Raw genomic sequence first — 24985 nt, 5'->3', positions numbered from 1 at the left:
ACAAGAAAAGCTCAGCATTACAACAGTCATGGACTCTGTTTCAGATTTCAGATTAATTCAATTTTTGATGACTTACCTCTACCGTTGTACAGTCACTTCTTGTTATCCCATCATCAGACAGCTACTTTACAACAGTTTTCTCTTTACTGTCAGACATCAAGAAGCTGTACCGTTTGACTGGTGTGGACAACAAGCCCACAGTCTTCCTGTTCAATGACACCCAGATTGTAGAGGAGTCCTTCCTAGAGGACATCAATAACATCCTGAGCTCTGGAGAGGTGCCTAACCTCTACAAGCAGGATGAGTTTGTTGAGGTAATCTTTGTGGGTTCTCAGTGTACACAAATTCTTAATTCTTAATGAAATATTACTGTATTTTACAAATAATCCTCGCTATGAAGGTTAAAGGTTCTTTTCAGATAATCTCTGTTTCACGCAAGGCTGATATGACCCCAGGTTTACCTCTGACCTTGGAATTTTCCACAAGTAACATACAGTCTCCAATATGTATTTTACTGTGGGATCATGTACATCTATAGATCACTAAAGTTGATATTAAAACATGTCTCAGGTCAGTTTAAACCTAATTCTAATTCTCATAACATCATAACATGCAACTGTTTTGCCTCCAGGTATGCAATGCTCTATCAGAGTCTGCCAGGAAAGACAATGTGGTGGAGACTCCTGACTCCTTGTTCAGCTACCTGATAGAGCGAGTCAGGAACAACCTACACATAATTCTGTGTATGAGCCCAGTGGGAGAGCCCTTCAGGTAGACTCTGATGCTGTTTGCTGCAGCATAATGTGTCCTGTAATATATCCTGATTCACAATATGCTCCTCCCTCATCTTTTCTCCTCCTCTCCTCTCTTTGAGAATCCTGTTTGCTCTTATTGTTGACACACAAGTTTATGAAAATGAGCACAGTATGAATCACATTGCAGTTCTTGCTGGCTGAAGAGTACCAGCACTTCAGCAGCTTCTCTCTAGCAGCTGTATGTGCATCATTGCCCTAACAACAAGGGATTACGTGAAAATATTTTCTTTTACCTTAGCAAATAAATACTGCTCTTCAAAGTAGTGTCCATATAGAGTCCACTGTCAAATCCTCTGCATTATGTACCTATATTGCTATTACATTAATTGAAAGAAGGGGGGCACTTTTTATTTGAGACACCTGCATCGTCCTAGTATAATCAAAGAAATGATCCCAGCATCTGTTTGCTACAAATGTTAGTCAAAGAAAATACAGAACATGTGAATACACTGAAAGTCTTCTACAGGGTAACCATTCCCTACAGTACTTCTCAGCAGCTCCTCAAAGTTACACTGAGGACAGTCTCACACCGTGAGACATTGTTTTAATTGCTGGTCTAGTAACCTGTGTGACTCTTAGTGAGGACCTGAGGCTGGCTGTATTTACAAACAGTGTGGATACTGTGACATAGATTGTCAGCTGTCGGCACACACACAAATGTAGTATGTGTGCAGATGGACACACATTTTCTGTTGTTCATTCTCTCGTTTCCTTGCCACACATTTCTTCTTGCAAAAACACCACTTCCCCTCAAGAATGGATTGCTTGTATGTAATTAGTGGCACAGAGATGTGGTCACACATAATATTGCTAATTGAGCTGGCAGGCACCATTACCCAGAGCCAATCAGCATTCTCTGGGTGATGAGGCGTCCTGGCCCGCTGACCATTAGCTGCTTGCAGGATCCATATCACACTGCCAGAGCACAGGCAGCCCTGCCACACCAATTAACCATCCAAGCTCACTGACACTGACACACACTGTAGGTCGCAAGCATAATCTGCTGTACCTTTGTGTTGGAGGTTCTCTCAAAAAAGCTGTTTAAGGTCTTTCATGTAATACTGCCTAAAGCTAGTAAGTGCTATTTACACATTTTTCAGATGTACCCATCTCAAAAGAAAACAAAAAACTGCCTTACTTTGAATGATATCCAGGGTGCATAATTTATTATTTTTTCCTAATCAACTGCCAAATGTACCTGCACTAGTTTACTACCTATAATGGGGATCATTACGTCAGCATTTATATCTAAATTAAAATCCTTAAATCAATGTTTGACAACAGGAACCGCATCCTTCAGTACCCAGCCCTCGTCAACTGCACCTCCATCGACTGGTTCTGTGAATGGCCCAAAGATGCTCTGCTGGAGGTAGCTGAGAGGTACTTGGATGGACTCGAGCTGGGTTCCTTGGAGGGGGTGAGATGTTCATGCACACACACACGCAAACACAAACATTTGTGTGGGCACTTGATTTCACACTGTTATACTGGTGCCTATTTGACAACTGTAAATTCAATTTAGAGGGGAGGCACATGAACATGGCTGAACAGGGATAAATAGCTTAATTTTCTGGCGTTCACAATAATTTTGAAAAATAACTGATTGAAGAAAAATTATGAAAAATTATACATTTTTGTGCCCAATTTAGTAGTCCACCTCAAATAGCATTTACAATACGACGTGGTGTTTTGTAATCCTTTACTAGAAAACTTTTTTCACTCGATTACTTATCATTTCAAATGTGAATTAAAACTGCTGGTACTATATTATTATAGAGCAAGTTTTTCCAAAATGTTTGGCAGTACTGTATAATACTTGTGAAAAAGCTTCAAGCTTGGAAAACAAAGATCTGTAACTTTAATTGTGAACTGCACTGAACCCTGCTTTGACTCTCCCCCACATCAATGACTAAATAGTAGATAATGTGACTCCTGAAGATGCATTCCTATTTTTTAAATGTGCATGTTGTTGTAGATCCAGACAAAGGTTGCAAGTATCTTTGTGACCACACACCAGTCGGTAGCACAGGTTTCCCAGAGGATGAAGTTGGAGCTGAGAAGACATAATTATGTGACACCTACCAACTACCTGGAGCTGGTGTCTGGATACAAGAAGTAGGCACCTTCAAACTTTCTTTCTCCTTGTTCCAATTATGTGTCCCTTAAAATATGGGCCACATACCTAAAGTATGCATACATTCAGTTTGTGAGCTTTGGGTACTTTGGACTTTATGTGCACAATTCACTAAACACCTGTTGCAAATCACCTGACTGCAGTTATGTGTGCGTGTGCCCTTTCAGGCTGTTGGCAGAGAAACGCAGTGAATTGGGGGAGCAGGTGAGCAAGCTGCGTAACGGCCTTTTCAAGATCAGTGACACACGGGAGAAGGTGGAGGCCATGTCTGTAGAGCTGGAGGAGGCCAAGAAGCAGGTGGCTGAGTTCCAGATACAGTGTGACGAGTACCTGGCCGTTATTGTACAGCAGAAGATAGAGGCTGACAAGCAGCAGAAGGTGAGCACCACAAACATGTCTACGTGAACACAAATTACTGAAAACATTGCACTTAGCTATTCAGATAATTCACATGCACGTGGCTTACCCAAATATCCTGTTGGAGTATGTTACTATATGCTATTAGTGTATGTTTGGAAGGGTGTGTGGATGTTGGCTAGTAGGAAAAAGGCATATAATAGTCAATTACACTTTGTGTTTGTGTGGAGGCGGTGAGTGCTAACAGTGAGAAAATTGGAGCAGAAGAGTTACAGTGTAAGGCCATGGCTGAAAATGCACAGAGAGACCTGGACGAGGCCCTGCCTGCCCTGGAAGAGGCCATGAAGGTAGATCTCTGTCCTCTTGAGTGTTGTGCTTTCTGTCTGTCTGAATCTGAATTAAACATGACTCAACCAGCAGTATACCTCGCCTTCTTACATCCACAGATACTCTATTCCTTTCTCTCTGTGCACATAGGCTCTGGAGTCTCTGAATAAGAAGGACATGACAGAGATCAAGTCATATGGCCATCCCCCAGTGCTGGTGGAGACAGTGATGCAGGCTGTCATGACCCTACAGGGCAAAGAGCCTACCTGGGCAGAGGCCAAGAGGCAGCTGGGTGAGAGAAGGCAATAGTGTAGAATTTAGAGATGGATGAAGGGAGAATTTCGCAAAGAAACTAAGTAATTGGGAAAACACAAGACTACAGAAATAATATTCTTTATGGTGGAGTGCAGATACGTTAAGGAGCGTTACAGCCTGAGGAAAGAAGCTGTTCTGCAGTCTCTTGGATTATACATCAGATTTAGCAAAGATTGAAGTCTCCCTAATAATGGACAATTTTTTCTAGTTTATGCTATTGTGACAACTGATTGTGATTAAAACTGTCTTTAAGTTTACTATTGAGCTTCCAGTTTTATGAGGTGCAATCCTTCTCAGTGCAGTGGGAAAACATTAACAGACACCCAAGTAGAAAATAAAATAAAACAGTTAAGGGCAAATTGAGCATACTTAAAATGTAACATGTTTTAAATAGTATTTTATCAAACCAACATTTCTTTTCTAAACGGTCATGCCATTTGGTATTGCTGAAACAGTGCAATTCATCATTTCTTCTGCTGAACACTCATCACGGTTTTCTACAGCCTGGCTCTAACCCTCTCAGGCACAAGATGTGGTCGAGGTCAAGAAGGGAAACTGGCTATTCTAAATTGGGTATCAATATCAAAAGTATCAATATTGAGTAATATGATATGAGCCGCTTCAACAGAGCAATAGAACCGTAATTAACCTTGAAGCAGTTTTACTATCTTTTTCTGCACACAACTCCCATACATGAAGCATATCTATTGTGCGTTTCGTTGTCAGAAATGCATGCATAATCACTGACATCAAACGAATTGAGATTATTTAAATGCTCCTTTCCTTTTCTACTCAATTGGAACTGCACTTTATGTGGGAGTTTGCATTTCTATTTCCACTTTTCAAAGAGGATTTGAGCATGTGAAAGTTGACTGTAATTATAGATTTTTTTTATTAGATACTGCTTTCAAAACGATTTATCCTAAGCCTCTTTTTATAAGAAGTATACATTGTAATTTTTGCTCGAGCGCAAGTGAAAAATGTCCATCTTTTCAAACTGCATTGCATTTCCCTCTTGCTGATCACAAAGCTGTAGAGTTGTCACAAAAATAGATAACCCCAAAAAATGGCTGTGATTTTGGAAGAACACATGTCTTTCCCTTTGAATGAAGATTCTTAAGAAATGAATAAAACTGAGAGTCATATATAAAGGGAATTGGGCAAACAATGTTTTGATTTTCATGATTTCCTGGTCCTTATGATCTTGAAATGTTTCTGGCAGGTGAGTCCAACTTCATCAAAACATTAGTGAACTTTGACAAGGACAACATATCAGACCGTGTGTTGAAGAAGATTGGCCAGTACTGCAGACAGGTAGACTTCCAGCCAGACATCATCGGCAAAGTATCACTGGCTGCCAAGTCCCTCTGCATGTGGGTCAGAGCCATGGAGGTAAAAGGATGTGCTTCCTCCCAGCGCACACACACATTCAGACATGCTTACAGATTTTATTAGTCACCGTAAACCCACAAAAGCACATAACAGTTTGTAATTAATTAACGTTTGAATAATTATTCTATGCATGCAGACTACAGTACTCGCTTTGGCACACAAGCATGAATCCACCTTGAGCTATATGGATTCAGGGCATCACTGCATAGCAGCAGCAGAAAGTCAAGGAAGGGAACAATAACAATAAACTGAGACTTTATTCATTCACTGATCATTATTTGTTAAATGAATATGTGAACAGTAAAATAGGAGGCAAAACTAAATTGGATGGATGTGTGCACTGTTCCTCCAGGTTTATGGACGAATCTACAGGGTGGTGGAGCCAAAGCGGGCCCAACTGAACACTGCAATGGCCCAGCTGGCAGAGAAACAGGCCGCACTGGCTGAGGCCCAGAACAAACTACGAGAGGTATGGAGCCCAGTGCATCTAGCAAACAGAACAGACGCTTGCTCCGGTCAAGTTTCCATATGAGTGCAATATCAAGTTAAGTTTGCATAGAATGAGATCAATGTGATTATTGAATATAAAATGCTGTGTGTGTGCATGCATGTGTATGTGTGAGCAGGTAGCAGAAAAGCTAGACCAGCTGAAAAAGCAGCACAGTGAGAAGCTGGCCATGAAGGAGAGTTTGAGGAAGAAATCAGATGAGATGGAGGTGAAACTGGACCGAGCAGACAAACTGGTGACTGGACTTGCTGGAGAGAGGATTCGGTGGGAGGAGAGAGCTGCTGTACGCCGTATACATGCGCACATACGCGCACACACATGAACAACAAACATAATAGCCCTCCTCCTACTCAGGTCTGAAAATTGGTCCTTTCAAGTCACTTTTTTTCTGGATGTGTGCGTCTTTCAGGGTCTTGAAGAAAACATGGGATACCTGGTTGGAGACTGTTTGCTAGCAGCCTCTTTCTTGTCCTACATGGGACCCTTCCTTTCCAACTATAGAGATGAGCTGCTTTCTATCTGGATGAAGGAGGTGAGACACACACACATCATAAAACATAAATCCTGATGTGCAGTTCAGTGAAAAGCTTGCCATATACTCCCTATACTGTTACTAGCCTTCTCTCTGGCTCTCTGTTTGCCCTCTCCTCAGGTATGGGACTTAAAGATCCCATGCACACCAGGGTTCAGTTTTGCAGTTTTTCTCTCCAAGCCTACAGCAGTGAGGGACTGGAACATCCAGGGCCTGCCCTCTGATGCATTCTCTACTGAGAATGGAGTTATCGTCACCCGTGGAAACAGGTCTGCACATGTAGACTCAATTCACTGTTAGAGTTTATTAACTTTAGCTGTGGTCCAGTAAACATACTAAATTAAAATGCTTTGGGGTTTGTTTTACTTGGATTTGGTCCTATTCACTGTACAAAAGAGATGTTTAATAGTGAAAATAAAAATAAACATGTTTTATTTCTTCTCCTACTTTCAAGATGGCCGCTAATGGTTGACCCTCAAGGCCAAGCTCTGAAGTGGATCAAGAATATGGAGAGGAAGAGAGTGAGTCTTGACTCAGCCAATCTTATGCGATTCCTATTCAAGTATTGTGTCATTAATGTTGGAGAGTTACATTAATGGAAGAGTTGTGAATATTTCAGTGTCAGCATTTGAAACATTCTCCATAGAAGACAGGGAATGTAGTAAGATTTTACAAATGAATCACTTTATTTACAGCTTATAGTATTTAGCGTTCCACATTTTGCCACTGGCAATGAATAAACGTTTTTTCAATCTTGTCAATTCCAGTACAGTGAGTAGTAAATACAGTGCCTTGAAACAACAGCACAGGTAGAGTTTACTATGTGCCAGTGGTAACTTAAAATATAGAAAACACTGGTTCTTATTCATTGATGAATAATCCTGGAAACCCTCTGGAGAGGCTTGTTTTTTTTGGGGTTTTTTTAACCTAGCAAACGGTATACAGATGCTGTAAAACTGTATGCACTACTGGTAGTGCTCTGCTAAATGGCACCACCATAGCCACTCATATTGCTAGCAGTAGGCACCTACATTTCAGAGATTCAAACAGGTTTTATGGAGCAGACCTGATAGCAGCATCTGCATGCTCATGTTGCATCAAGCAGATTTTTTATTTGTCTGAATATGAGGCCAATTGGTTATTGTACAGTTCTAGAAATTCAGAAGCACAAGTGACACAAGTTTTCATCCACCTGGAATTTCAAGCAGTGGAGAACAGCGATTGGCTAGGTCAGCGCAGCTCTGGGTCAACAAATGTGAACTTTCAGTGGACTGTGTACATATGCACAGAGCTGCTGCAAGTTGCATATGTGGTGCTGTGCGACCACATGCACAATAATGCAGGCGGCAGGAAAGATATGCCTTTACTTCCCATGATCTTAATTTTTACCTTTTTCTATTTAAAGAAGTTTTAACCATTACCAAATTAAGAAGGTCAATCAGTGTGTTGCCCTTGTTCAGGCCTTTGTTTCTGAAGGACAAAAACTGAGAAACACCAGATAGTCTTAAGTTGATATCAACAGATACATTGCAGTGAGCAATGCATCGAGGTCATATATAAGAAGGCCCCTGATATTTGAGCATTTAGTTTATGAGATAAAAGATCAGTAATAGAAAGCCAGACATATACAATATAAATGTATATATCCTCCTTGTTTTCCCAAACTACTGACTGTTTTTCTTCTTTCTTCTCTTTTCTCTCTCCTTACAACTGCATGCTATCCAGAATACCTTTCCCTGTTTTGTTCTCTCTGACCTTTCACTTTCTTTTTCTCTACTTCTTTGAGAGATGAAGACAGATGTCTTTGCTGTGTTGTCATAGTGTGACATTTCAGGGCAATTGACTCGTGGCAATAATACAGTAAATTGCAACAGCAGTGTTTTTGAAGTCAATTCCTCATGACTTTTTGAAGCTTTTCTCTATTTGTCTATCTCTATTTATATCTTCCTTCTTTTGCCAAGTTTATTTTGAAATCACACTTTATGGTAATTTGCTTAACTGAGGAGATATCCTGTTACCCTCACTCTGCTGGTTCCACCTTAAAACAAGTTGATGTAGTTAACCATTGTGAAATGTGTACTCTCCAGCTGTACACAGTTCTTTCTTGCAAAAGAGATCTCAATGAGACTGATAAAATAAAGATTATATATAATGTATTTCTCTTTCTGTCCTCCTGCGTGTATGTGTGTCCACATGTTCAGGGTCTGAAAGTAATAGACTTTCAAATGCCAGACTACCTGCGGGTGCTAGAGAGTGCCATCCAGTTTGGGAATCCTGTTTTGCTGCAGAATATCCAGGAGGAGTTGGAACCCACTCTCGACCCAATTCTTAACAAATCCCTGACACGGATAGGTCAGACACACACCCGTTTAAAAATTCAGAAATTTCTGAAGTAAATCCTCAGCTAAATATGATGGGTGTATGAATCCACTGTGTGTATTTTTATGCACTTTTTCCAGGCGGCAGGCTGCTGTTGAAGCTGGGTGATAAGGAAGTGGAGTACAGTCCAGACTTTCGTTTCTACATCACCACCAAGCAGTCTAACCCCCACTACACACCAGAGATTTCTGCAAAGACCACCATAGTCAACTTCGCTGTCAAGGAGCAGGTCTGAGTGTGTGCGTGCATGTATGTCTGTGGATGAGTATGAGTCTTCTGTATGTTTTGGCTCTAATTCCTAATTCCGTAAAATCCTCTACGCATGTGTATCCTCTTTGTGTGCATAAACAGCTTGAGGGTATGAGCTGCTGCCTTAAACTGTTTGCTTGTGTATGGAATTGTGTGTTTGTGTGTGTGTGTCTGGGTTTATGTGCAGGGCCTGGAAGCCCAACTACTGGGAATTGTGGTGCGTAAGGAACGTCCAGAGCTAGAAGAACAAAAGGACTCTTTGGTGATCAGCATTGCCTCTGGCAAAAGAAGCCTGCAAGAGCTGGAGGATGAGATCCTCAGGTAGTTTAGCTATTTCAGATCCTCTGACCTATCATGTTTTTTCATATATATTTTTCAGACTAGATAAAATACATTTTAGGCTAAAGATCCAGTCATTTATTACTACTAGTAGTACTTGCAGTGGTATTATTACCAGCTTTAACAATAACAGGAGTATTTCTTGGTAGTATGTAGTGAAGTAAAGATGAATTTTAAAAAAATGTTTTACTAGTCTTAGAAGTTAGTAGTCTACAACTATAACATATCTTGCTAATAGTGATGAAATTTGCAACCACTTAGTTTTACACTATTAACTACTATTAGTCACCTTAGCAATATGTACTTCACCACTACACCACCATCATTAAATCTCATCTAGCAACTTTACAGTAATACCACAAGCTGTACATATCAAGTTATTATCACAGTACAACAGCCACCCAGTAGCACCACAGCAGCTCTTTCTGCAGTTTCTGAATTACATTGCTCATGTTGTTTGGGTCTGAGAATGTTTTTCTTCACCTGCCATGCTTAGTAGGCAGTGTGGCAGTGTTTTGTTGGATTTATTTAGTTTCTTTTAATGTTGTTTCTGTGTGTGTCTACTCTATCAGACTGCTGAATGAGGCAACTGGCTCTCTGCTAGAGGAAGTGCAGCTGGTGAACACTCTGCAGACATCCAAAGTGACAGCCACTGAGGTGTCAGAGCAGCTTGAGAGCAGTGAACAGACTGAGATCGAGATCGACTCTGCTAGAGAGGTTGGGTTTATGGATGAAGGGTATTGAGATCTTATGATAAATTGAATACATTTAAGCTTTAGGACCACTGGAAAGAGAAAGTAAGCAATTGTAAACCATCAGTGGGGTTTCTGGAAAATTGAGATTGGTAATTGTTATAATGGAAATTGTTCATTTGCATGTCAGTTTGCACATTCGTTGTGTGCATATAGCTTAAAGTGCTCTCTCTTTAAAGGCCTACCGTCCATGTGCCCAGCGAGCCTCCATTCTCTTCTTCATCTTAAACGACATGGGCCGCATTGACCCAATGTACCAGTTCTCACTGGATGCCTACATTAACCTTTTCAACCTCAGCATAGAAAGGAGCAAGCGCAGCCGCAAGCTGGAGGAAAGGATTACCAACCTCAATGACTACCACACATATGCAGTATACAGGTAAGTAGGGATGCATCAGCAGAGGCCCTTTTCATAAATCATGTCTGCATGCAGATGTTTGTGTGTCTGTGGAGTTAGTTTAGCTAACTTAGTGTGTTATCCTCTGCAGGTACACATGTCGTGGTCTGTTTGAGGTCCACAAGCTGCTCTTCAGCTTCCAGATGTGTGCCAAAATCCTGGAGGTAGCTGGCAAACTCAACATGGATGAGTACAGCTTCTTCCTCCGAGGAGGACTAGTAAGTAATGCAATAGGACAGACACATTGATAAGGCTTGAAACACACATAATGCCTCCAAATTCCACTGTGTATTTAAATGCTGAGCCACATAGAAATTATGATTCCCCTCAAAGACAGCCTTCATTCACAGTGTGTTTTCCCAAGCATTAGGAGATTTGTTCTTTTCATAGCTACCTTTGGTCTATTTATTGATTACTGATGTAAGGATAGTTTGACTACTGATTAATTCATAGGTGTATTTCTAGGTACTTGATAAGGAAGATCAGATGGACAACCCCTGTACCAGTTGGTTGGCAGACTCCTGCTGGGACAACATCACAGAGCTGGAAAAGCTGCCCAACTTCCATGGCATCATGGCCTCCTTTGAACAGGACCCCAGAGATTGGAACCTTTGGTTCACCAGTGCTGAGCCGGAGAAGGCCACACTACCAGGTCTGTACGTGGTGTGGGAGTTTTTCTTTTTCCTTTGCGCTGTGTTACTGATGAAAATTCTTCCCCCTAGGAACAATGAAGTTGAAGTGTACTCTCCTGACAGGGTGTGTGTATTGGTGTGTGTGACGGGCATCTTCTTTATGCTGATGTGCATAAGCATACTCTTGTCTTCTTTTGCTGTATTTCATAAGAAAGAATTAGATTTGACAACGTTCGGCTCAGTGTGAATATACAGTGGGGCAAAAAAGTATTTAGTCAGCCACCAATTGTGCAAGTTCTCCCATTTAAAAAGATGAGAGGCCTGTAATTTTCATCATAGGTACACCTCAAATATGAGAGACAGAATGAGAAAAAAAAAAATCCAGAAAATCACATTGTCTGATTTTTAAAGAATTTATTTGCAAATTATGGTGGAAAATAAGTATTTGGTCAATAACAAAAGTTCATCTCAATACTTTGTTATATACCCTTTGTTGGCAATGACAGAGGTCAAACGTTTTCTTTAAGTCTTCACGAGGTTTTCACACACTGTTGCTGGTATTTTGGCCCATTCCTCCATGCAGATCTCCTCTAGAGCAGTGATGTTTTGGGGCTGTCGCTGGGCAACACAGACTTTCAACTCCCTCCAAAGATTTTCTATGGGGTTGAGATCTGGAGACTGGCTAGGCCACTCCAGGACCTTGAAATGCTTCTTACGAAGCCACTCCTTCGTTGCCCGGGCGGTGTGTTTGGGATCATTGTCATGCTGAAAGACCCAGCCACGTTTCATCTTCAATGCCCTTGCTGATGGAAGGAGGTTTTCACTCAAAATCTCACGATACATGGCCCCATTCATTCTTTCCTTTACACGGATCAGTCGTCCTGGTCCCTTTGCAGAAAAACAGCCCCAAAGCATGATGTTTCCACCCCCATGCTTCACAGTAGGTATGGTGTTCTTTGGATGCAACTCAGCATTCTTTCTCCTCCAAACACAACAAGTTGAGTTTTTACCAAAAAGTTCTATTTTGGTTTCATCTGACCATATGACATTCTCCCAATCCTCTTCTGGATCATCCAAATGCTCTCTAGCAAACTTCAGACGGGCCTGGACATGTACTGGCTTAAGCAGGGGGACACGTCTGGCACTGCAGGATTTGAGTCCCTGGCGGCGTAGTGTGTTACTGATGGTAGCCTTTGTTACTTTGGTCCCAGCTCTCTGCAGGTCATTCACTAGGTCCCCCCGTGTGGTTCTGGGACTTTTGCTCACCGTTCTTGTGATCATTTTGACCCCACGGGGTGAGATCTTGCGTGGAGCCCCAGATGGAGGGAGATTATCAGTGGTTTTGTATGTCTTCCATTTTCTAATAATTGCTCCCACAGTTGATTTCTTCACACCAAGCTGCTTACCTATTGCAGATTCAGTCTTCCCAGCCTGGTGCAGGTCTACAATTTTGTTTCTGGTGTCCTTTGACAGCTCTTTGGTCTTGGCCATAGTGGAGTTTGGAGTGTGACTGTTTGAGGTTGTGGACAGGTGTCTTTTATACTGATAACGAGTTCAAACAGGTGCCATTAATAAAGGTAACGAGTGGAGGAGACAGAGGAGCCTCTTAAAGAAGAAGTTACAGGTCTGTGAGAGCCAGAAATCTTGCTTGTTTGTAGGTGACCAAATTTAAGGAATTTACCAATTAATTCATTAAAAATCCTACAATGTGATTTCCTGGATTCTTTCCCCCCATTTTGTCTCTCATAGTTGAGGTGTACATATGATGAAAATTACAGGCCTCTCTCATCTTTTTAAGTGGGAGAACTTGCACAATTGGTGGCTGACTAAATACTTTTTTGCCCCACTGTAATGATAGAAATTTTTACGCAGCCCTGCTCAGGGCCACTGAGCCCTCTCATTATAACCCCATTATATCCCTTTTATACCCCCTCCACCACTGCCACGGCTCTGCATCCAGGACTCATTCATTCTGTACACAACCTGACTGACTGCCTGTCTTAGCTTTTGTGCTACTGTGTTACCTCATAACTTAGCTGAGTCTGCTGTCGGCAGAACACCGTCCTAGCAACCAAAACAAAGGACTTAATGACATCATTCTCTACTAAGATTGCCATTAGTCCACTGTATCTTAACTTACCAAATAGTCATTTAATGCTATACTAACTCTTAATAATCCACACCATGTTATTTCCAAACGTCACCCTTGTCACGATTCCCTGGTTTTTACCCTTCCTCACTGCTTTTTTTCCTTCCAGGTGATTGGGAAAATAGCTGTAATGAGCTCCAGAAGATGCTGATAGTGCGCTCTCTGCGTCAGGACCGTGTCTCTTCATGCGTTACCTCCTTCATTGTTAACAGTCTCGGCTCTCGCTTTGTGGAGCCGCCTGTTCTTGACATGAAGACTGTGAGTGTCAGCTATTATCCAATTAATCCCTGTTGCTTCTTTTGTCTTGAGTATTAGTTTTGAAGCTTTGAATATCAATGGAACAAATGGTCTTTGTTTCATTTGTGTAATTCTATTTAACTGAAGCCCCCTTGAAACGTCAGAATCTCACAAAATCCCATCACAGGGTTGCAATTAGGTGTCAAGTGAGCTACACCATGTTGGCTCATCCATTTTCACTTTCTGTCCTCTCCTCAGGTTGTAGAGGAATCCACCTGCAAGACTCCTCTGATCTTTGTTCTGTCTCCTGGGGTGGACCCCACAGGGGCCCTGTTGCAGCTGGCTGAGGCCTCTGGCATGAACAAGCACTTCCATGCTCTCTCACTGGGCCAGGGACAGGCCCCCATTGCCAAGAGCATGATAGAGGAGGGCGTCAAGAACGGTGCAACACCAGTTGATCTGTCTTTCTTCCTGCTCTTCTGTCTCAGATTCATTATGTTGCTTAACACCTGTTTTTTTTTAGTTTCAAAAGTCACTTGAGTACTTGAATGTGTCCTCTTCCTCTTATGATTACATCAAGATTACCTGAACACAAAAAAACTAGACATGACATTGGAAAATCTAAACTTTTTATATGAGCTCATACCAATTCCTCTTTTCTCTGCCCAGGTCACTGGGTGTTCCTTGCCAACTGTCACCTCTCTCTCTCGTGGATGCCTGAGCTGGACAAGCTGGTGGAGCAGCTGCAGGTGCAGAAGCCCCACTCAAATTTCAGACTCTGGCTCAGCTCTTCACCACACCCCGAATTTCCCATTACCATCCTGCAGGCCGGCATAAAGATGACCACTGAACCTCCAAAGGTGCAATTTTACTTGTTTATACATATTTCACAGAAAGATATGCCTTCAGTGTTAGATTTAACACTTCTCTCTTTTGTTCCCAGGGTGTGAAAGCCAACATGAAGCGTCTGTACCAGCTGGTGACAGAGGCTCAGTTCAACCGCTGCTCAAGACCCGTCATCTACAGGAAGCTGCTCTTCTCCCTCTGCTTTTTTCACAGTATCCTGCAGGAAAGGAAGAAGTTTCTACAGCTGGGCTGGAACATTGTCTATGGCTTCAACGATTCTGACTTTGAGGTCAGGCTCTTATCTGATTGTGAGGGAAAGAACAGAGAAAAAGAAAAAAGAAAAAGATTCAGCACTCCACTACTTAATGATGTATTGAAGATGATGGAAATGATTGGTGACTGACAGATTAATTGGACTTCATGTATAGCCGATGTGTTCAGGAAATCTGCTGTAAATTATAAATATACAATATACTAATAATATACACTTATTGCACTTGTTAATATTTCTTCCTCTCTAGTCTTTCACTGTTTCTGTCAACTTCCTTGGATTTCAAAGTCAGTCTGTTAAGATCATCATCTTGATGCCCTTCCCAGGTGAGTGAGAGTCTGCTGAGTTTGTACCTGGATGAGTATGAGGAGATTCCTTGGGATGCGCTGAAGTACCTCATTGCTGGGGTCAACTATGGAGGGCATGTCACAGATGACTGGGATAGACGTCTTCTAACCACATACATCAATGATTATTTCTGTGATGCTGCCATAAGCCAGCCCTTCTTCAAGTGAGGCACTGTAATACACACACACACATTTATCTGCTACATCTTAGTACACTAGTACCAATGTAAGCACCATGAATTCAAAAGTGGACATTGCTAATAATTCATTAAGTTTCGTTAAATAAAAGTATGCATTGCAGATGTTTACAAAGCTAGACCTTTAGATATTTCAGTTCTCAATTGCTTATAGTCTCCCTGAAAAGACATTTAGGGTGGCAGAGGACACTTCAGCTACCCACTAAACCTTCTCACAGGGAGTAGGGTGCCACCACCACCAAGTGGACAATCAGATAATTACATCTTAAGAAATGCAGACAAACTGTTGCACTTGAACACTGTCAAAAATCTTTAGTCCATGTGTGTGTTTTTGTTACTTGCATTGTTACTTGCACAACTACTGCATCCACATCCTTCATTTCAAACAGACTACTCAAATAGTTAAGGGGAATCTCTTAAGAAAAAGCATTCAGTGCAGCTCAAACCAACACAGACCATACAAAGAAGACTTCGTACCTTCAGTGTACAGTACATGTATATTTTTTAAAAAATGGAATAGCTCTAAAATGCCTTAGAAAGCTGTTTGACATTACAAACTATTAATGACAATGAAGCAAATGTGATGAAGATGCAATGTCATTGGTGACAGCATCACTGGTCATATGTACAGCTCTGACTATTTATATTATTAAGTGCACAAATAGGAGAATATACAGTGTGTCCAGAAATAAGTTGCTCATGTCTGCTATTTAACCATTCACCATTACATATGTGCACAAAGTAAGTCCACAATGTGCAGATGTTCATTTTCTGTTGTGTTATTGTACACGTCGATAAATAACACTAAATGGTATATCACTCGCTTTTTATTCTGTTGACTTGACCTTTATCTTTCAGGTTATCCTCCTTAACCTCCTATTACATTCCCCGTGATGGTCCCCAGTCCTCATACAAGGAATATATCAGCATGCTGCCAGCCACAGAGCACCCTGAGGTGTTTGGCCAGCACTCCAATGCCGACATTGCTAGCCAAATCGCTGACACCAGGACGCTGTTTGACACCTTGCTCTCCCTGCAGCCCCACGTCACCAGTCCTACTGCTGCAGGGGCTGCACCCAGTAGAGAAGAAAAGGTAAGGGGGAGGTAAGGCAGGAGAAAAGGTGGGCAGCACTAATTTGGAAATCACATAACTTCACAGACTGGCATTAGATGAGACCAACAATTTTATATCTACATCAGTGAATATCTACTCTCTGTCAGAGAGTGTGTAGGGTATAGACATTAATTTAAGCATCTCCATGTAGTTGGGATTTTGGGAGCATGTTGATACAAATGATTATGGGATTATTAAGAATATCACCTGTATTTTAAGCCTTTAACTGCCCAAGACATACATTTTATACAATTCAAACAAGAATGGATAAACTAGTAATGTCCCGTCCTGCAGCTCAACCCTATCTGCCTGCATGGTCTCATAAGTATACCAGTATCCCAAGTATACATTTAGGTGGACCTTTCCATCACCTTTGAAAGTTTGGTTGCTCAACAGATCATGGTCAGGTTGAATGCCATGAACTAGAGAGCCATCTCATCAAAAGGTTCACCAGACTTCACTATCATGCCTTCAGTGAAAGAAGCAACAGTAAATCCAACCCTCTCACAGTAGTGTGGAGTTCAGCCAAATGTACATTCCAGCCAGGTTTCATATGTAACAATACTCCAATTCCTCTACAACTACAAGGTGGCTTGTTCTATCACCAGTGTGCCCAACACTGTTTTCCCTTTAGTTTTAGTACTGGGTATTATAAGTGCTGATATCTCTGGTCAAGATCAGCTGCTGTATAGCAGAGGAATCTTAGGCCTGGCACATGGATGAAGTGTTTTTTTTTCTGGCAAAAGTTCCAGATTAGGATAAAATCCTCTTTCACCGTGAATGTAATTCTATATCACAACATCAACAGTGTGACATAGTAAATCTTCTGGAGACTCAATTAAAAATTGCTTACCAATAAAACAGCAGACTTCTTCCAAACACTGACACATTAATTTAATACACCCTGACGTATTAATTCAATATCAGCATTGGTATAAACATTATGACAAAATCCTGATGGTCAGGGGAAAAGCCCAGAGGCATTAACACTCAGCATTTTGATCTTAACCGCAGGTGTATTTTTTGCATCCCCAGGACCCAATAGTTTGGTTTCCTCATCGTAGAGGTTTTGGGCTTGTGGGGGTCAAACATTTGCTTGCACAGCAGTCTGATCACATGCTGATCTTTCTTGTCATTCATTTCATGTAACATGCCACAAAGAGACTGTCATTGAGATGTATTTAACATAGCTGTGGTCAAGTCTGTTTTTTGACTAGTCAGTTCTCAGAGTATAGTTGGAGCTTAAAAAGGCTCTCTTTGTGAAGTCAGTGTTCATACTTAACAGATTTTTCCCTGCAATGCTGACACATCCATATGGTTATGCAACACTGGCAGACGGTCATCAGTGTAATATGATACCGATCTAAAAATCTGTGCTTCTATATGGAGAACATTGCGCTGTAAAGTTTTAGGACAGGCCTCAGAGGGTGACTTTGGATACTGAAGAATTTAATCATCTTTTTGCCTTTAGGATTAATTCCTGACTCATTGTCTAAAATCAAAATAACACATTTTCTGGTGGTCATTGACAAAGTGTCAGAACACGTACCTCAAATTGTATTCCATAGAATCAATAGCTTATAGCCACTGGTGTCAAGCTGGAAATTACTGTTTTGTTTCGAAAGTTAAGGGACCCTTATCTTTCTGAAATGACACGTGTTTCTAATTCTATGCTTTCCATTGAAATATTTTTCTATGTGCTTTAAATGTTACAGAAGTATACTAATACAGACAAATACATACGGTGTTTCAACTGATAATGACTTTCAGCAATAATAATATGATCACCCAGCTGCTTTTTAGTGGTTCTTATGATGTTGAAGTATGTTGGAGTAGATATGTGTTTTTGTCAGGAGTTTTAGCCTGAACTATTATCAGTCCTCCAACTTTATGCAGCCGCACCATCTGACTCTGCAGTTTCTTCACTTGCGTGCAGTGTCTTTGTTAGATAACCTGTCTCATCTGCTTTTGTGCAACGTTTCATCTGTGCTTCCAGGTATTAGAGCTGTTAGCAGATGTACGTGGGAAGATCCCAGCATTGATTGACTATGAGGGCACCAGGTCCCTCCTCCAGGACAACCCTTCACCTCTTAATGTGGTCCTGTTGCAAGAGATCCAGAGATACAACTCTCTGCTGGACACCATCATGTATGAACTCTATGTTTATGTCTGTGTGTCTTTTGGTTTGTCTCAGCTGGCCGTCTGTGCCACATCCGTACTGTGTGTGTAAGTGTCACTTGAAAGTAACTGTTTCCAATAGGTTAGAGATTTGCATGTCCTCTGCTATCAAGACATAGTTTCACCCTCAAGGAAAAGAGGGCTGTACACTAAATGAATTGAGAAGACATAAGCAGGTTTTCCAGATAAAATTAATTGCAAGTGTCAATTTATAGAGAATTGGGTTGAGCAACTCATGGAGGCTGGTCAATTTACTACCATTGTTTGTTGCTCTAATAGGGTGGTTAAACTAATCACACAAGTGTGTCAGATTGCGATGCAAAAATCTAAACAAACCAGTCATTTTCAAGGGAAACCTGCTACACAAAGAGGCAATACCATCAAATATGCAAATCAACAACATGCAATGCAACAGCAGGGAGTGGAGAAAAGTTTGATGTTATACAAATGTCGTGGGAGCGGCATGTTGTTGGTTTCCATATAAAATGAATACACTGCAGAAAGCAATTGCCCTGTCACTAAACTTGCTTGTTTTTACAATTTTTACTATGTCTGAGAGCATGGTAATTCCAAGAGATCCAGACCAGGAAGCAGTGATTACTGAACATCTACAATAAAAACGGACTGATTTGTTGCTGTAACTGTGTATGTTTGTGTGTTAGTTCTTCCCTGGTAGAGCTGGAGAAGGGAATCAAAGGCTTAGTGGTGATGTCATCCAGCTTGGAGGAGACCTTCCACTGCATGTATGACGCTCGTGTACCACCGCTGTGGGAGAAGGTGCCAGACACACACTTATACACACAGTGCACCCACAATACCTCACACAATCCTCTTAAGTCCTCCTCCAAAATATGTTCTTTTCAGATTACAGAAAAAATCAACACAAATGTCCTCCACTGCCTTAATTTATTCTTTGCATTCTCTGGTTATCTATTCTCAGCTGTTTGAAGCGTCACTTCAAGTCTTTTTATAATGTATAGATGGTGCATATACACACATGTGTGCTGGACATACAGTATGACAGGTGAGACCTCCTGATGTGAGAAATGACACTGCACCTGCTACCTTTCTTTTATCCTCCCTCACAAAGAGGGCAGACAGACCACTAATAATATTGGGAGAATTGAGTGGACTTGAACAATACAAGAATAAAAAGACAGAAAAACTATTCTGAGTCAAGATTTAGATAAATTAAAAATTATGTAAAGAATGCTTTGAAGGTAGCGAATATGCAACCATCCAAGCTAAACAGTGAAACAAATGTAGCCTGTATTGTTTTGGCTGTACTTTATAATCACAGATAATATTTCAGTGCAGACAGATAGATATGTTTATTATTCAGTTCCTCATTCCGACTTCATCTGCCAATAAGCCTTACTCTCTGCAATAAATATGACACACTTCTATGGTGTGCTGCTATTTAAAAGAGACCATTCCGATTTTCACTTAGGACACTTTGTGTATTGATCTTTACGATTGGATTCTGATCACCACTAATCTCTTCTCTACTCCCTCGAGCCAGTCAAACAGCTGCAGGCCTGCCTCTGAACTGACTCACTGGTCTGTTATTAAAGGTGTATTTATCCATCACTCTGCCTGGCTGCACAGACACACACTTATTGTTCTCCTCTGTCCAACCGCAGACACACACACACATGCACACACAGTGATGGGGCTCTGGCAGCATTCCAGCTGTAATTCTGTCCGAACTCTCCACTCTGGCTTCATTATCAGTGGACCTCTCTTTACAGCGGGGAGAGAACACAGGGTGCTGTCAGCCTGGGTCAAGGGGCTAGAAAAGATTCTAGCTACAAGTGTGTGTGCATGTGTGTGTAGTGTATGAGTCTGTGGAATGTGTGTGTGTATGTGTGAGAGTAGGGGTCATTCAGGGCAGTTTGTGTTTATATTCAAGTGTGTGATTCTGTCCCTGTTATGGGCTGTGCATGAAAGCATGTATGCAGATGTATGCGCATGTTTGTGTGAGTCTGTCTGTGTGTGTGTGTGTGTGAGTTTGTGCGCATGCTTGTATTAGTGAGTAGCTGTTCATCAGGTGGAGCATACCTTGGCCCTCGGTGGCTGAACAAAGACAGCGTCTGTGGACTAATTGTAGTGTAATAAGCAAAGTAAACCTTCCAAGGCCTGCTCCACTTTCCTAAAAAGACCCTGAGCTCATTGTGCTGTAGCCAGCGGCTTATTACTGCTGGATGTACTGTGTGTGCATCTGTGTGTGTGTGTGTGTGTGTGTGTGTGTGTGTGTGTGTGTGTGTGTGTGTGTGTGTATCTAATTCCTTTTATAGGAGTATTGGACAGCTATTAGAGCTGCTGCCTCCAGCTGAGCTTCTCTATTCTACTGACCACTTGTAAACTGAACATTTGCTCTGTTTCTCTTTTTGCGTACTTTGGTTTACTGCCTACTTCAACTTCATCTGACGTCTAATTCCTTTTTTTATCGTCCATCTAGTGTTCCCTCCTTTCTGCTCTCTTCACTCTCTCCATCTCTTCTTGTCTCATCTGGTGTATGCAGCAACAACAGCCCCTCTTAGATTGTCTGTCCTGCTAATTTATCCCTCCATCCCTTCATCCCTCTCCTCTCCGCCCCTCCTTGGCATAGCAACCTGTCATTAGTTCTGAGCTCACAGGCTCATGGCTTTAATTTTGGCCTACATGCCTCTCAGTCTCTCGCCATTTTGTATCTGGTTTCCACACAAGGCTGTGTTGTGTATGTGTGGGTTTCTGTGTGAGTGTTTAGGGGCTGTGTAGCATATGTGCATATAAAACATTTGGAAGAGATGTGCATATCGTCTGTGTGAATGTATAAAGAGTAATGGCATGTCACTGATGACATGATCATTCCCTCCTGAAGGAAAATATACAAGAAGACTCTGAATTCCTCAGCCAGGAAAGCAGAAATTAATATAAGGAGAGAAGGAGGCACAAATAATAAAAAAATAATGATAAATTCAGTACGGATTCCATTTTTTTTTAAATATTAAGATGACATGAAGAGATCGACTTAACCCAACACTGAAATGACAGCTACCAACTCCTCTCTAGGAATCTTCCCCCACAAAAATGTGGTCTTTGTGCTGTGTGACAGAGGCTCAATATAGACCCACTGGCAGCTTTATGTCATCTTGAGGAGTGTGAGGAATGATGAATTGTTTCATGGGGGCCTTACACTACCTTGCAATACCTAAATCAGATAGAGCATGCGACACGTAACGAAGATTCTCTATTATACACACTAGTAGCTGAGTCATGTTAACATTAGCATGTTTTTTTTTTTATATATATTTGGTAAATCAAAGTTATGTTATTTTACCTGGCCAAAGCTATTTTAACAGCACAGGGTTAGGGTTAGATGCAGATTATATGCTGTAATCTACATTGTTCCCATGCTGATTACATTTATTCTCAAACTATAGAGAGCTATAGGGAACTCTGTGCCACCAGTGCTACTTGGGACTGTCAGTGTAATTGCTGTTCTGTTGTATATCTTTCTACACATAACTTTGTATTATTTAACTGTCAGACAATATATGCAAATGTAACTTGGGCAACGTCAAGTTGTGGCTGACATCTCTCCTTATTTTTGATGTCTTATAGACTAAATGGGTGAAATGTAATCAGTGGATGAAATGATAACGAAAATATTTGTTAATTGTTATTCTATTTTTATGTATTACATAATGAATGATTATGGTAGATTCATTTTAGATTCTTGTTCATCTTCTGTGGTTCTCTACAAATCATGGCATTATCAAATCAATCAAAGGAAGTGAAAGTTGTCATATAACAATTAAAACATAACTATAGTCACACCTCAGTTGTGAATTTTCACACACTTCTCCCACACCTCTGCACCCCTCTATGTGTGTGGATAAGACCTCAGAACTTGTTCCCATTATGAACAGCTGGAAGCATGAAATGACTGTAGATTTGTCATGTCTCTCTCGCTGTGTCTCTCTCACTCTCTCTGCGTCATTCTCTCTGTCCACTAGGCGTACCCCTCACTGAAGCCCCTGGCAGCGTGGACCAGGGATCTTTGCCAGCGAGTCAATCAGTTTGCACACTGGACAGAGACGGCCCAGCCCCCCAACTTGTTCTGGCTCTCCGGCTTCACCTTTCCCAACGGTTTCCTCACCGCTGTGCTGCAGTCATATGCCCGAGAGCACGACGTGAGAGTTAAAGCAACCACATGCACACACTGCTTGTATTGTCTTGCATGTGATTGATGGCCATTTATTTTTGAGTTCATGAGTAGATGTTTAAAAGGGCTTCATAAGACAAACGTACTTAATGGTGAAGATTAAACTGTGAAAAATTGCATTGCTTTGCAGAACATCAGCTACAGTTCAGTTTTCACTCCTCTCATTGTCAAATATGTTCAGTTGAATTTTCACAGCACCCGTACAAACACCCTAAGAAACCTGCTGGTTTTCAGGTAGACACTGCAGTCACCCCCTTGTGCTCTGCTCTCCCTCTTTTGACTCCGTACATTAATCTCAGCAACTCAGCTGACAACCGCCACACTTAATGTTGTACATTAAGAAACTTGAGCAATTAATCTAACAGCTATGCCGTCATACCTGTCAGTCATACTGTTTATTTGAAAAGAACTATTTTAATATGGCTCTACTGCAGTGATTGGACTTTTGGACCGATGCTAATAACAACAGTTAACATTGTGGGAAACTGTTCTTGCAGACATCAGTGGACATGCTGTCTTGGGAGTTCATTGTGTCCACTGTAGATGACAACAACCTCCTTTACCCACCCAAGGTGACTCCCTACGCACTCATTTCTATTTCCATAAACATTTCCATGCACTTGCCATCAGACCCCTTTTCCTGAGTCATTAGCTTTCAGCTGTCATTGCCACTTTCCATCACATTTATCATTTCTGCTCAAACATAGTCTCTGTGTGGTTTCATGCAAAACACCTCCCTTTCCCCATTCCTAAAATCTGCTCTCACATTTGAACTTTTCTACAAAGCACATTTACAATTCAAATTTTGTCACATTGTTTGTCAGATTTCTGCTACTTTAGAACATCTCTCATTTGTAACTCTTAGTTTCTCGCTCTCTATCAGCTCCTCTGTGCCTGCCCTCACTCCTCTCCCCTTTTTCTGCATTTTACCTCCCAATTCAACTCCAAAGGCAATGCACACTTCCAGCTCTTCCTGTCTTCCTGCATCTCTATTTCTTTTTAGCTCTCTCACTGTCCTTCCTTATTTTCCTAACCTGTCCTCTCCCCACTTTCCTTCCTCTTGCTAATTTTTTCTCCTTCTCTTCCCTCAATCTCTCTCATGATCTACTGCTTCCCAATTCCTCTCCTCTTTGCTTCCCTCTCATGTATCTTCCTCTTTGCCTCTTCCCTCTCTCCTCCCTCCTTCTCTTCCTTCACAACCCTGCCCTTTCCCTTGCCCCCCCCCCTTCCATTACTCAGTTTCATTACCTAATTGGTATGGCTGTTTGTCATAAACAGTTTTTTCAAAGCTGTATGCAAAATGTCACCTCCAAACAAGTGTTAATATCTCTCACCTTCCCGTTTCCCGGTCACTTCCTCCCTTTTCTTCTTCATTTCTCTCCCCCCTTCAGGATGGAGTCTTTGTCCGAGGTTTGTACCTGGAGGGGGCTGGCTGGGACAAGAAGAACTCCTGTTTGGTAGAAGCAGAACCCATGCAGATGGTCTGTCCCATCCCCACCATCCACTTCAAACCTGTGGTGAACCGCAAGACGGCGGTCAAGGGTGAGTTGTTTTTCCTGGGATTTCATTACTCTATCCCTGAGTGTCCGTCCAGCTTCCTCTCCTTGTTTTTTACATTTTGAATGATTTGTAATATTCTTGTTGTTTACTTTCTTCTTGGTTTATTTTTATTCGTGATATCATTCCATGTAGTTTCAACTCTATGTGTGTGTGTCTGTGTGTGTAGGTATGTACCTGTGTCCATGTTACTACTTCCCGGTGCGTTCGGGCGGGGCAGGCCGAGCGTCTTTTGTGGTCAGTGTAGAACTGAAATCTGGAGATGTGAGCCCAGACCACTGGATCAAGAGAGGAACTGCTCTTCTCATGAGTCTGGACAACTGAAGGCCTTAACACACACACACACACACGCTTTGTCTCCACTGATGGTTATTATTTATTGTTGCAGCTTTTTATTAGTTTATATGCTCCAGACACTTAAAAGGCAAATGAAATGTTAACCTTGTTGTTACTTCTCAAATGTATTGTATTCTTATAAAGCACGTTTTTACACCTGGTGTTTAACAGTAAATGGACTGATTCATTCTTTGAGACTTTGAAGTTGGTCTGATACACAGGTCTCCTCTTCTCTCTTTTGTCTCCATTCACTGCTGTCTGCTGACCGATTATTCACTCCTCTTCACAGACCTGCATCACTCTTTCCATGCTGAACCCTTTTTACCCTACTCAAACACAGACACTTGCACAGACATGCATACACACACACAGAGGGAATAGTCTCCTACTGTGAAGTGTTGTGTTTTACTGGAAA

At 41.5% G+C, this 24985-nt stretch overlaps 1 protein-coding gene across 1 annotated transcript in view; it reads left to right on the top strand.

The window, feature by feature from the left end:
• dnah2 (dynein, axonemal, heavy chain 2) overlaps positions 1 to 24707 on the top strand; it is a 103060-nt gene extending 78353 nt beyond the window's left edge. Inside the window, exons 60-91 of the mRNA XM_070855236.1 lie at positions 154 to 314; positions 632 to 771; positions 2100 to 2232; positions 2791 to 2930; positions 3117 to 3327; positions 3537 to 3653; positions 3784 to 3925; positions 5171 to 5340; positions 5693 to 5809; positions 5967 to 6131; positions 6258 to 6380; positions 6501 to 6649; positions 6835 to 6901; positions 8582 to 8732; positions 8840 to 8988; positions 9196 to 9329; positions 9920 to 10064; positions 10279 to 10478; positions 10588 to 10714; positions 10962 to 11148; positions 13387 to 13535; positions 13773 to 13956; positions 14184 to 14374; positions 14458 to 14649; positions 14958 to 15142; positions 16034 to 16268; positions 18286 to 18437; positions 19130 to 19244; positions 22469 to 22645; positions 23175 to 23249; positions 24069 to 24219; positions 24404 to 24707. Coding sequence (XP_070711337.1) covers positions 154 to 314; positions 632 to 771; positions 2100 to 2232; positions 2791 to 2930; positions 3117 to 3327; positions 3537 to 3653; positions 3784 to 3925; positions 5171 to 5340; positions 5693 to 5809; positions 5967 to 6131; positions 6258 to 6380; positions 6501 to 6649; positions 6835 to 6901; positions 8582 to 8732; positions 8840 to 8988; positions 9196 to 9329; positions 9920 to 10064; positions 10279 to 10478; positions 10588 to 10714; positions 10962 to 11148; positions 13387 to 13535; positions 13773 to 13956; positions 14184 to 14374; positions 14458 to 14649; positions 14958 to 15142; positions 16034 to 16268; positions 18286 to 18437; positions 19130 to 19244; positions 22469 to 22645; positions 23175 to 23249; positions 24069 to 24219; positions 24404 to 24558 — 4889 coding nt within the window. The 3' untranslated portion in view covers positions 24559 to 24707. The remainder of the gene's footprint in view (positions 1 to 153; positions 315 to 631; positions 772 to 2099; positions 2233 to 2790; positions 2931 to 3116; positions 3328 to 3536; positions 3654 to 3783; positions 3926 to 5170; positions 5341 to 5692; positions 5810 to 5966; positions 6132 to 6257; positions 6381 to 6500; positions 6650 to 6834; positions 6902 to 8581; positions 8733 to 8839; positions 8989 to 9195; positions 9330 to 9919; positions 10065 to 10278; positions 10479 to 10587; positions 10715 to 10961; positions 11149 to 13386; positions 13536 to 13772; positions 13957 to 14183; positions 14375 to 14457; positions 14650 to 14957; positions 15143 to 16033; positions 16269 to 18285; positions 18438 to 19129; positions 19245 to 22468; positions 22646 to 23174; positions 23250 to 24068; positions 24220 to 24403) is intronic.
• Positions 24708 to 24985: the final 278 nt, after the last annotated feature.

Source organism: Pempheris klunzingeri, chromosome 23 (genome assembly GCF_042242105.1).
Source record: "Pempheris klunzingeri isolate RE-2024b chromosome 23, fPemKlu1.hap1, whole genome shotgun sequence".
NCBI lineage: Eukaryota > Metazoa > Chordata > Actinopteri > Acropomatiformes > Pempheridae > Pempheris > Pempheris klunzingeri.
The sequence above is the reverse complement of the archived record's forward strand: the minus strand, read 5'-3'. Positions and strand labels throughout refer to the sequence as shown.